Source organism: Mustela putorius, unplaced genomic scaffold (genome assembly GCF_011764305.1).
Source record: "Mustela putorius furo isolate JIRA1106 unplaced genomic scaffold, ASM1176430v1.1 tig00537350_pilon_pilon_pilon, whole genome shotgun sequence".
NCBI classification, from domain to species: Eukaryota; Metazoa; Chordata; class Mammalia; order Carnivora; family Mustelidae; genus Mustela; species Mustela putorius.
Genome location: NW_025422471.1, coordinates 9,314,644 through 9,328,325, shown reverse-complemented (window position 1 = coordinate 9,328,325; position 13,682 = coordinate 9,314,644). Strand labels below are relative to the sequence as shown.

General features: G+C 37.3%; 1 protein-coding gene across 1 annotated transcript in view; it reads left to right on the top strand.

Annotated features, from left to right (window-relative positions):
- SLF1 (SMC5-SMC6 complex localization factor 1) overlaps positions 1 to 13,682 on the top strand; it is an 80,666-nt gene that overhangs the window by 14,300 nt on the left and 52,684 nt on the right. The window contains exon 5 of the mRNA XM_004769906.3: positions 9,907 to 10,069. Within this exon, the coding sequence (XP_004769963.1) occupies positions 9,907 to 10,069 (163 nt within the window). The remainder of the gene's footprint in view (positions 1 to 9,906; positions 10,070 to 13,682) is intronic.

Below are 13,682 nucleotides of genomic sequence, written 5' to 3'. Positions count from 1 at the left end.
AATGTCTGTTCATGTTCTCTGCCCATTTCTTGATTGGATTATTTGTTCTTTGGATGTTGAGTTTGCTAAGCTCTTTATGGATTTTGGATACTAGTCCCTTATCTGAAATGTCGTTTGCAAATATCTTCTCCCATCTGTCAGTTGTCTTTTGGTTTTGTTAAGTGTTTCCTTTGCTGTGCAAAAGCTTTTGATCTTGATGAAATCCTAATAGTTAATTTTTGCCCTTGCTTCTGTTGTCTTTGGTAATGTTCCTAGGAAGAAGTTGCTGCAGCTGAGGTCAAAGAGGTTGCTGCCTGTGTCTCCTCAAGTATTTTAATGGATTCCTTTCTCACATTGAGGTCCTTCATCCATTTTGAGTCTATTTTCCTGTGTGGTATAAGAAAGTAGTCCAATTTCATTTTTCTGCATGTGGCTGTCTAATTTTCCCAGCACCCTTTGTTGAAGAGGCTGTCTTTTTTCCATTGGACATTCTTTCCTGCTTTGTTGAAGATTAGTTGACCATAGAGTTGAGGGTCTATTTCTGGGCTTTCTATTCTGTTCCATTGATCTATGTGTCTGTTTTTGTGCCAGTACCATACTGTCTTTGTAATAGAGCTTGAAGTTCGCAATAGTGATGCCACCAACTTTGGCTTTCTTTTTCAATATTCCTTTGGCTATTCGAGGTCTTTTCTGGTTCCATATAAATTTTAGGATTGTTTGTTCTATTTCTTTGAAAAACTGGATGGGATTTTGATAGGGATTGCACTAAATGGGTAGATTTCTTTAGATAGCATAGACATTTTCACAATATTTGTTCTTCGAATCCATGAGGATGGAACATTTTTCCATTTCTTTGTGTCTTCCTCAATTTCTTTCATGAGTACTTTATAGTTTTCTGAGTATAGTTTCTTTGTCTCTTTGGTTAGGTTTATTCTTAGGTATCTTAGAGTTTTGGGTGCAATGGTAAATGGGACTGACTCCTTAATTTCTCTTTCTTCTGTCTTGTTGTTAGACAAGATTTCGGTGCATTGACTTTATATGTGCATTGGCTTTATATCCTGACACTTTACTGAAATCCTGTACAAGTTCTAGCAGTTTTGGAGTGGAGCCTTTTGGGATTTCCGCATATACTATCAGATCATCTGCAAAAAGGGATAGTTTGACTTCTTCTTTGCCAATTTGGATGCCTTTAATTTCTTTTTGTTGTCTGATTGCTGAGGCTAGGACTTCTGGTACTGTGTTGAACAGCAGTGGTGATAACGGACATTCTTGTTGTGTTCCTGACCTTAACGGAAAAGCTTTCAGTTTTTCTCCATTGACAATGATATTTGCGGTGGGTTTTTCAGAGATGGCTTTGATAATATTGAGGTATGTGCCCTCTATCCCTACACTTTGAAGAGTTTTAATCAGGAAGGGATGCTGCACTTTGTCAAATGCTTTTTCAGCATCTATTGAGAGTATCATATGGTTCTTATTCTTTATATTATTAATGTATTGTATCACATTGATTGATTTGCGGATATTGAACCAACCTTGCGACCCTGGAATAAATCCCTCTTGGTCGTGGTGAATAATCCTTTTAATGTATTGTTGGATCCTATTGGCCTGTATTTTGGTGAGAATTTTCGCATCTGTGTTCACCAACGATATTGGTCTGTAATTCTCTTTTTTGATGGGATCTTTGTCTAGTTTTGGGATCAAGGTGATGCTGGCCTCATAAAATGAGTTTGGAAGTTTTTCTTCCATTTCTATTTTTTGGAGCAGTTTAAGGAGAATAGGAATTATTTCTTCTTTAAATGTTTGGTAGAATTCCCTTGGGAAGCAGTCTGGCCCTGGACTTTTGTTTGTTTGGAGATTTTTGGTGACTTCTTCTTCTTACTGGTTATGGGTCTGTTCAGGTTTTCTATTTCTTTCTGGTTCAGTTGTGGTAGTTTATATGTCTCTAGAAATATATCCATTTCTTCCAGAAACTTGAATTTGTTGGCGTAGAGTTGCTTATAGTATGTTCTTATAATTGTTTGTATTTCTTTGATGTTGGTTGTGATCTCTTTCATTCATGATTTTATTTATTTAGGTCCTTTCTCTTTTCTTTTTGATAAGTCTGGCCAGGGGTTTGTCAAACTGATTAATTCTTTCAAAGAACCAGCTCCTAGTTTTGTTGATTTGTTCTGTTGTTTTTTTAGTTTCTATTTAATTGATTTCTGCTCTGATCTTTATACTTTCTCTTCTCCTGCTGGTTTTAGGCTTTCTTTGTTGTTCTTTCTCCAGCTCTTTTAAGTGTACGGTTTGGTTGTGTATTTGAGACCTTTCTTGTTTCTTGAGAAAGGCTTGTACCACTATATATTTTCCTCTCAGGACTGCCTTTGTTGTGTCCCACAGATTTTGAACTGTTGTGTTTTCATTATCATTTGTTTCCATGAATTCTTTCAATTCTTTTTTAATTTCCTGGTTGACCCATTCATTTTTTAGAAGGATGTTGTTTAGTCTTCATGTATTTAGGTTCTTTCCAAATTTCCTCTTGCGATTGAGTTCTAACTTCAGGGCACTGTGGTCTGAAAATATGAAGGGAATGATCACAATCTTTTGATACCGGATGAGACCTGATTTATGTTCCAGGATCTGATCTATTCTGGAGAATGTTCCATGTGCACTAGAGAAGAATGTATATTCTGTTGCTTTGGGATGGAATGTTCTTTATATATCTGTGATGTCCATCTGGTCCAGTGTGTCATTTAAGGCCTTTATTTACTTGTTGATCTTTTGCTTAGATGATCTGTCCATTTCAGTGAGGGGAGTGTTAAGGTCCCCTACTATTATTATATTATTGTCGATGTATTTCTTTGATTTTGTTATTAATTGGTTTTTATAGTTGGCTGCTCCCATGTTAGAGGCATAGATATTTAAAATTGTTAGGTTTTCTTGTTGGACAGACCCTTTGAGTATGATATAGTGTCCTTCCTCATCTCTTATTGTAGTCTTTGGTTTAAATCTAATTGATCTGATATAAGGATTGCCACCCCTGCTTTCTTCTGATGTCCATTAGCATGGTAAATTGTTTTCCACCCCCTCACTTTAAATCTGGAGGTGTCTTTGGGTCTAAAATGAGTTTCTTCTTGATGGGTTTTGGTTTTTTATCCATTGTGATACCCTGTGTCTTTTGACAGGGGCATTTAGCCCATTCACATTTAGGGTAACTATTGAGAGAGATGAATTTAGTGCCATTGTATTGCCTGTAAGGTGACTGTTAGTGTATATTGTCTCTGTTTCTTTCTGATCTACTACTTTTAGGCTCTCTCTTTGCTTAGAGGACCCCTTTCAATATTTTCTGTAGAGCTGGTTTGGTGTTTGCAAATTCTTTCAGTTTTTGTTTGTCCTGGAAGCTTTTAATCTCTCCTTCTATTTTCAATGATAGCCTAGCTGGATATAGTATTCTTGGCTGCATGTTTTTCTCGTTTAGTGCTCTGAATATATCATGCCAGTTCTTTCTGGCCTACCAGGTGTCTGTGGTTAGGTCTGCTGCCAATCTAATGTTTTTACCCTTGGATGTTAACAGCCTTCTCTCAGGCTGCTTTCAGGATTTTCTCTTTGTCACTAAGACTTGTAAATTTTACTATCAGGTGATGAGGTGTGGACTTATTTTTATTGATTTTGAGGGACATTCTTAGCATCTCCTGGATTTTGATGTTTCTTCCCTTTGCCATATTAGGGAAATTCTCTACAATAATTCTCTCCAATATACCTTCTGCTCCCCTCTCTCTTTTTTCTTCTTCTGGAATTCCAATTATTCTAATGTTGTGTCATCTTATGGTTTCACTTATCTCTCGAATTCTCTCCTCGTGGTCCAGTATTTGTCTCTCTTTTGCTCAGCTTCTTTATTCTCTGTCATTTGGTCTTCTATGTCTCTAATTCTTTCTTCTGCCTCATTTATCCTAGCAGTAAGAGCCTCCATTTTTTATTGCACATCATTAATAGCTTTTTGATTTCAACATGGTTAGATTTTAGTTCTTTTATTTTTCCAAATAGGGCTTTTATCTCTCCAGAGAGGGTTTCTCTAATATTATCTATGCCTTTTTCGAGCCCGGCTAGAACCTTAAGAATCGTCATTCTGAACTCTAGATCTGTCATATTAGCAATGTCTGTATTGATTAGGTCCCTAGCCTTTGGTACTGCCTCTTGTTCTTTTTTTTGTGTTGAGTTTTTCCACCTTGTCGTTTCGTCCAGTTAAGATTTGCTTTCTCGTCCTCTGCAATTTCACTGTTCTCCTGGGTGAGTGAAGTTGGTCTTGGCTGGGTTTCTTGTTGATCTTCTGGGGGAGGGGCCTGTTGTAGTGATTCTCAAGTGTCTTTGCCCCAGGCGGAATTGCACTGTCCTTACCAGGGGCCGGGCTGAGTAATCCGCTGGGGTTTGCTTTTGGGAGCTTTTGTTCCCCGAGCGCTTTCTGTAGAGTTCCAGAGGACAGAGTTCCAGAGGACAGGAATGAAGATGGCGGCCTCCCAATCTCAGGCCCGGAGGAGCCAGAGCTCAGGTTCTCACTCCTCAGTGCGCCATCAGAGAAAAGCGCCCAACTGCCCCCCTCTCCCTGGCCTCTGATTGCGCTTGGAGGAAAGTGCTCAATGGGTCACACTTGGAGAAACGCGCCCAGTCGCTTCTGTCTCCATGGCCTCCGGCCGCGCTCCAAGCTCACCCAGCCTGCGACCAGTTCAAGGTAAGCCCGAGCTGAGAGCTCACTTCCTCAGCTTTGTTGCTGTAGCCAGCTTCCCTGCTCTAATACCTGCGAGCTCTGCGACACTCAGGCATCCCCAGTCGTTCTGTGACCCTGCGGGACGTGGGGTTATGCTGACCCCATGTGGGCTTCCCCCCGGTTTAGCCTCTGGAGCGATGTACCTCCGTGGAGCAGACTTTTAAAAGTCCTGATTTTGTGCTCCATTGCTCTGCCGCTTGCAGGGAGCCGGCCCCTCCGCCTGCGGTCTATCTTCCCGTCACTTTGGATTCACTTCTCCGCAGGTCCTGCCTTTCAGAAAGTGATCGATTTTCTGTTTCTAGAATTGTTGCTCTTCTTTTCAATTTCCTGTTGGATTTGTAGGTGTTCGCAATGGTTAGATAAGCTATCTAGCTGATCTCCTGTTCCCTGATGTCGTCTCAGCCTGCTATTTCTCCACCATCTTGACTCCTCCTCCAACATTTATGTAATCTTACAATGTTCTTGTCATTACACATTTACTAGTGCCTACCAATACAAGACAACCATTGATTTTCTTTCTGTCACCATACAATAGATTTATCTTTTCTTTAATTTTCATGTAAGTGGAATTATTCTGTATATACTCCTTTGATATAGTTCATTTGCTTAACTCATTACTTCTGAGATTCATCCAGGTTATTGTGTGTTTTTAGGAGTCTATTCCTTTTTCTTGCTGAGTAGTACTCCATTTTGCAGATATATCACTGTTTATTCACCCATTGATAGACATTTGTTTTTTGTTTTCGTTTTTGGGGCGTTTTTTTCTCTTATGCTAATATAAATAAAGCTGCTATGAATATTTGAGTACAAGTCTTAATGTATATTTGTTTTTCTCTTTCTCGAGTAAATACCAAGAATGAAATTTCTGGCTCAGATGGCAGTTGTGTATTTAACATTATAAGGAAATGCCAAACTATTTTCTGAAGTAGTTGTACTATTTTACATTTCCTCCTAGCAATGTGCAAGATTTCAAATGCTATGCAATTACTTTGGTGCTATTGTCCAAAAATCACTTGAGTATATTTGTGTGGTCTATTTCTGGGCTTCTTACTGCATTGGTATCTGTCTACCTTACACTAAAAGCACATAGTTTTGGTTACTATAGTTTTATAATGAGTCTTGAAATCTTATAGGTTGGGTGAGCCTCCTAACTTTGTGTTGTTCAAAACTGTTTTGGTGGTTCTGGAATTTCTATATTTCCATATATGTTTTATAACCACCATGTCAATTTCTACAACAAAGCAAACTCAGGTTTTGATTGCAATTGTATTGAATGAATAGGTCAAATTGGGGAGAATTGAGGTCTTTAGAATGTCAAGTTGTCCTATTTATAGACTCCTTATCTCTTCAGGTCTTTAATTTCTGCCATTAATGTGTTAGTTTTCTCTATATAAATCTAGTACATATTTTGCCAAGTTTAATAATAGGCACTTCCGGGGCACCTGGGTGGCTCAGTGGGTTAAAGCCTCTGCCTTCGGCTCAGGTCATGATCCCAGGATCCTGGGATCGAGCCCCGCATCGGGCTGTCTGCTCCGCGGAGAGCCTGCTTCCTCCTCTCTCTCTCTCTGCCTGCCTCTCTGCCTACTTGTGATCTCTGTCAAATAAGTAAATAAAAAAAAAAATCTTTAAAAAAAAAAATAATAGGCACTTCATGTTTTGGGATGCAATTATAAATGGACTGATTGCTTTGAATGTTTTTATGTGCATCTGTTGAGATTATTGGCTTTTCTCCTTTATTCTGTTAATATGGTAAATTATTTTGATCAATTTTAAACGTTAAACCAAACTTGTATTCCTGAGATAAACTGTACTTCATCATGGTATATTACCATTTTTAATAATTGTATATTCTATCTGCAAATATTTTTAAGAGTTTTTGTGTCTTCAGTCTGAGCGACTGACAACTGTAAAATAGATAAATTTAATATCATGGATTTTTTTTTCTTCCATAATTAGGAATTAAGAAATGGTTGCTCACTCTAACCATTTCTTTTTTAAGAGAAAACGAGAGCTTGGGGACTTGAGGGTAGGGATCTTAAGCAGGCTCCATCCCCGGTGCAGAGCCTGGCATGGGGTTCAATCTCAAGACACTGAGGTCATGACCTGTGCTGAAATCAATAGTTGGACACTTAACTGACTAAGCAACCCAGGTGCTCTGCACTCTGACCTTTTCTATTGAAGATTTTACTAGAGGTACTAGATAGTACAATAAGGCAAAGAAAATAAATAAGAAACATAGGATTAGATAGAAAGAAATAAAGTAATTCTCTTTATTTCCAAAAGATATGGCTAAATACTAAGTAATTTATCTGGAAAAGCTATTAGAAGTAATTATTGATTTCAGCAGGATGGCAGAGTAATAAGTCACTACATAAAAATTACTATTTTTTATATGCTAGTAATGGTCAATTGGAAATTAAAATCTTAAAAGCAAGATATTGGGGCGCCTGGGTGGCTCAGTGGGTTAAAGCCTCTGCCTTTGGCTTAGGTCATGTTCCCAGAGTCCTGAGATCGAGCCCCGCATCAGGCTCTTTGCTCTGCAGGAAGCCTGCTTCCCCCTCTCTCTCTGCCTGCCTCTCTGCCTACTTGTGATCTCTCTCTCTGTCAAATAAATAAATAAATAAAATCTTAAAAAAAACAACAACAACCAAGATATTACCTGTGGTTTTTTGCAGTTTGATAATGTATCCAAATGTGTGTGTGTCTTATGTATTATCTGTTATTTATTTGTTCGTATTATTTGCATGGAGTTTCTGACCTTGGATGTGTGGCTTTTTATCTTTTATTATGGAAAATTCTCAGCCATTATGTTTTAAATTCTGTTGTCTTCTTTTTCTTGTGCTCTATTACCTGTGTTTTAGGCAAATTAATTCTTTTCCACAGTTTCTGTATGTTCTGTTTTGTTTTGTTTTTAACTTTCTTCCCATTTTTTGTTTCAGGTGGATAATTTCTATTGACCTATCATTAAGTTCATTGACTCCATCCTTAGTTGAATGTAGTCTATTCTTAAGCCTGTCAAAGAGATTATTCTTTGATAGTGTAACTTTTATTTCCACCATTTTTATGTACTCAGTTCCTGATCTCTTAATGCAGTTTATTCAGTTTTTTTCCTTTGTATTTTCAAACATTTCAGTCATAGTTAATTTAAAGTCACTTTCTGATAATTTTAGCAAATGTGCTTTATATTCCTCTGTCTCTTGACAGTGGTTTGGTTTCTTCTCTTTTGTGTATGTCTTGTATTGTTTTCTTGCATGTGTAAGATTTCACATATAGATCAGTGGAGGCTCAAATAAATATTTATGTCCAAAAATGGGCTTACTTTTTTCTGTAAAGCTGTTAGTTGAGTTAATCTTGTCAGTTTTTGAGCAGGTTTTAGATTTTGTTAGTGCTATAGATACCTTTAGTGCATCCTTTCTGGTTACTCCTGCAGTAGAGTACTGTTTCTTTGTGCTTGGCCTGGTTCTTGGGTGTGTTTTTCTTTTTTTTTTTTTTAAGAGTTTATTTATTTACTTGACAGACTGAGACCACAAGTAGGCAGAGAGGCAGGCAGAGAGAGAGGGGGAAGCAGGCTTCCTGCCAAGCAGAGAGCCCGATGCAGGGCTCAATCCCAGGACCCTGAGATGACCTGAGCCGAAGGCAGAGGCTTTAACCCACTGAGCCACCCAGGCGCCCCCGTTCTTGGGGTTTTTAATCGATGTTTTTGCTTTACTGTCAGCTTTCCGTAGTGCCCGCATGCCTGGGTCATAGGAGGACTGTCTTGTCATTCTCTTCCTTTCTTGCTTGTTACTCCTCTCTAGGTTGAGGCTAAGAGTAAGATATGTTTTGGTTCTGCTGGTAGACTTCAGTCTTAAATATTCTTTGTGTTCTTGTTCTCTGGTGTTGGCACTTTCTCAGTACTTGTGTCTCAGTTACCCATGGCAGCCAAATTCTGCTTTGTATCTGTGGGCAGGGTTTTGGCAAGAGACCGTTTTCACCCTCTGCCCCAGTGTTAGATTTCTGCTTTGTATTGATGCGGAAACCTATGTTTGAGTGGCATTTCTTCTGCCGCTTGCCCAGGGACAGATGGATTTTGCCTTTATCCCTCGTCCAGAAACAGTATACTCTTTTTTGGGCAATGCAGCAGGAGGTTTTCCTGCCCCTTTCTCAGGGCACATAGATTTTACTTATGTTCTCCCAACAGAAGCAGTGCATCTTTTCCTGGATTCTAAAAGTATATTAAGACCTTACCCCAATAACTTAGGACATTTTCTTCATGTGAGCGAAGGATCCAGGGAAGTGGACCAGGTTTAATGTCTATCTTTTGGTGATCAGCTGGTCCTCACTGGCCCACTTGTGCTACCCAGTAGGGAATGTTATCTGCCCTTAATCTTTTTCATGACTACTGAGGCAAAGAGGTTTCAAGTGAGGGTGAACTTTCCTTGAGTCAGTAACTCCCAGATACTATAAATCATCATGGTACTTGCCTTTGGCCCTTAAATTTGTTACAGTTTTACCTACTTTTATGACAGCTACTTCTCTCCTGCACCCTGGCAAAATGAAATAATTTTTTGAGTATCCGGTCTCTTCACAAAGGGGTTTATCATTATCACTCTTAGGGAAGTTAAGTTCCTTGCTTGCTTATTACCTTTGCTCTCTGATGGGTTTGTGGAAAGTTAAGATATTGTAGATCATTTGGCTTTTTCTTAATGTTAAGTGATAATAGTGTTCTCTTGTGACTTTCTAAATCCTAAGCAGCCACAGAACTTTCATGAAACTTTTGGGATGTCAAAAGTTAGTTAATCAAGAATTAATTTTTTTATAAGAATTCTAGCAACTGTAGTTCCTTTTCTGTAGTTTAGAATGATTTCCTTGGAGGTGGTTGCCTTCTGAAGTAGCTACATTCAACCTCTTTCATTATTCTTTTGGCTTATGGAGGTGATTTTTCTTTAAGGAATAAATTCAACATGCTTGATTCTTAAAAAGTCTTTCCATATCAAGAAATGGGTAAACAGAAGAGCGTGATTTCTTTAACATCTTCTCTGAGCAAGTTATAATTTAAGAAATCACTGCAGTAGTTATTCTCCATGGCACTCAACTCAGGGGGATTTAATTCTTTCAAGGAAGTAATTGATTTAGATAATTTGACTGAATATGCTTTTTTTTTTTTTTTTTTAAGTTCTTTTTGTACTCTTTACATTTTTATTTAGAGTTCTGGAGGCTGGAAAAGCAAATGTTATTTTACCAAAAAGTTCACCAAGTGGAATAACTCATGTGATTGCAAGTAATGCAAGAATCAAGGCTGAGCAAGAAAAAGACCATTTTAAGGCTCCATTTTATCCAATTCAGTATCTAGGGGATTTTCTTTTAGAGGTAAGTAAAATAAGTAAAAATCAATTTTTAGTGTTTATAGAATATCCATACTGTGAAATATGTTAAAAATTAAAATGCGTTCTAAAGTTTAAAAATACAGTGATTAGAAGTATAGTTGACCTTTGAACTGTATGCATCCACTTATAAACAGATCTAATAATTCAGTACAATACTCTCAATATATTCTCTTTTCATGATTTTCTCAGTAACATTTTCTTTTTTTAAGCTTACCTTATTATAAGAATGGAGTATGTAACCCATATATAAAATACATTTTTCAGCTATCGCTAAGATTTCTGGTCAACAGTAGGCTGTTGAGTTTTGGGGGAGGGCTACAAGTTATATGTAGATTTTAGACGGGGGGGGGGGGTATTGGTGCCCCAATCCCCATGTTCTTCAAAGGTCAGCTATGATTAAAGTGACATATTTTTAAAGGCAGTTGCTTTCAATTATTTAAATATTTGAGATTATTTCTAATAAATATGGAAGAAGCTTGCTTGTTGAATATAAAATGTCTTCTTTTTGAGTCTCTATTTTAGTTTTCTATGTTTTAGTGATATTTACTACAAACTAATTTTAGCATTTTATGTCAGAGTACAAATAAAGTAGCAGTGAACCATGGTATGATTTAAGAATATGTAGGTATTTTTCCCATGGAAAAAAAAGATTTAGAAATAAGTCTTTCTAAATCTTTTTTGTAAGGATTTAGAAATATTTTCCTGTCCTGTTCCTCTACCTCCTTATTCCCATTTGGTACAAAGGCCACTTAAGTTGTTTGAATGGGAACAGTCCTAGAAGAAATTCTCTCTGGAAATAAAAGAATTTTTAAGAAGGGTCACTCAAGGTAGAGAAACCTTAGTATGTTTAAAAATGCCACCTTGATCTTGTAGGAAAAACTGACTCCTTAAATGTTTCCATCTCAATAGATGCTATAACCCTTTATCTAACTTACGTAGAGACCTGTTAATAACCCTTGAAACCTTCCTCTCCCTTACTCCCCACATTTTGCCAATCAGCTCCCTTTAATTTTATCATCTTAAATACCATTCAAATCACAGTGCTTCCCTCTTCCTATATTAACATCATACTGAGTTCATCATCTTTTCTCTGTCCTCCTAAAATAGACTCTTAAGTGCTCTCTACCTTTTAACTCTTGGTAGTGTACTAATTACTCTTACCTTTTTCTTCTCAAATCTATTCTACATCATTCAGAGTATCCAAAATATTCTGTGTAAAACAATTCTAATCTTGTCACTGTCCTACTTAAACTCTCCAGTGGCTTCCCATTGCTTTTAGGATAAAGTCCTAAACTTCCAACATGGCTTTAAAGTTCCCCACAGAATTCTTGTCAGTCTTGCCTTTCAGGTGTATCCTGCTCAATTTTTTTCTGTGCTCAACTATAGTATAATAAAACTGCCTTCTCCCAATTTCTTTTCTTTTTTTTTTTTTTTTTAAGATTTTATTTATTTATTTGACAGAGATCATAAGTAGGTAGAGAGGCAGGCAGAGAGAAAGGAGGAAGCAGGCTCCCTGCTGAGCAGAGAGCCCGATGTGGGACTCGATCCCAGGACCCTATGACCTGAGTGGAAGGCAGAGGCTTCAACCCACTGAGCCACCCAATTTCTTAAACAGGCTAAGCTACTTCCTCTCTCCGTGTCTTCTCAAAAGCTAATTTTTCTCCCTGGAAAGGTCCTCCCCAGTACTCTTACCCTCTATGCCTGCCTGCCTTCTCTTCATCATTCAAATTCCAGTTATAATGATGCCTCTTCAAGGAATCAACTGTCTGATTACGTGGTTAAAATCTGTTTTCCCCATCTAAACCAAAAGGACCATGTCATGAGGATGATACCTCTCTTTTCCGTAGTTATATCTGAATAATCTAGCATAAAGCCTGGCACATGAGTTCTCATTTTGTGTTAAATTAATAGAGAAATTATGAAGTTTCTTTGAGTCTTCCAAGAGTAGATATAATACATTGTTCTGTAGTTACCCTTCCGTACTGAGTAGCAGCAATGTAGATTGGAAATATGACCTTATTTCAGGGGATGGATCTGCTTGGACGATAGATGATCTTGTTGCCTTTGACAACGATGGGTCTTGGAATGGGCATGTCAATCAGTTCTGATCTGTGGGACATGAAGAGTAATATGTAAGAAGTTCTGGGAAGTTTCTTCATCCTTCTGAAGAGATAGCCTCTGGCAGCCTGGCTCCTATTAGATAAGAACATGGGAGAATGTAATCTAAATTATTACTATCAGCCAATTTTTTACCATGAGGGGAAGCATCCTCAAGATGAAACCAACCCTGTAGATAGCAAAATGTAGACACACAATGTGAATCCTTGCCAAGAGACTTAGCCAACCCTGAAACCTGTCTTAGCACTGGACCACATTACCATGCTGTGAGGTAATAAAACATCCATATTATTTACGTGACTTTGAGTTGGTTTTCTATTACTTGCTGCCAAAAGCCTCCTATGTTATCTACGTATCTGAACAGTTTAACTGTTAATAGAATGAAAGCCATTCTTGACTAGATTAGTAAAAGTATCTGAATTTTCTTTTTTTTTCTATGGAAACAAATGAATAAAGTATAAACTATGATATACTTTATCCATAGTCTTATTTTATTGCAGTAATTTGATGGCATTCAGATTCAATTGCTGAAATATTGGAGGGCAGCAATAGTATATCAAGTAAAAGCAGATACTCTATAACTTACATTTGTTTTAGAATACATTGTTTTATGAATTCTGGATTAGGCAGCTGGGAGTTCATAACTACATTCCAAATAAGGAAAGCATTTTGTGATAACTTCTGAGAAGAAAATAGTTAACTTCATGGTAATATGTTTCTTTTCTTTTACCACTTCGGCATATAGCATATCACATTCCTCATTAGATGGATTCTGAAGTATCTTCTGAGAATTGCCGTGTAAGATGAAGGAGTTAAAAATAACAAGCAATTGTTTAAAAAAACTTTTGTTTAACCTGCTTATACTTTTTTGCTTATACTCTTTTTTTTTTAAGAGAGCTCCTGAGTAACAGAATTAGGGATCTGTTTAATTCAGGTTTGTAGATATTTATTGAAGGCTTTTGATGTACCAGGCACGATGCTGTGCACTAGGCAAAATGAGTAAGAGCACATATTAGGCTTCAAGGTGTGCTTACTATTTCGTGGTGAAAACAGAACACAGAAACTTAATTTAGTGTGTATTGTGCTTTGGCAAATTCAAATGTAAGGTAAAGGAATGTAGAGGAACAAATGACTAATATATCTCAATTGTTTGGCCCAAGGAAGGCCTTGCTCCCCAAAAAAGGAGGATACTTAGGAATACTTAAAACTTCTTTTGACTGTCTGCCTAAGAAAGAAAATTAAAATTGAACTGCAGAAAAGTCTTAAATACAGTAGGAATGATAGAAGAAAACATTCATTTTTTTAATGGCAGATCAACTGATTTGTGACCCAGATTTATAACTGATTAGTTTTTTTAGCACAGGAAAGTCCTCTATCCTGAGACTGAATTTCTTCCTTTGTACATAGAAGCTAATACTATCTTACTTTGGTTGTTGTGAGAACTATTACAGCTGTTATTGTAGACTAATATTTATTGA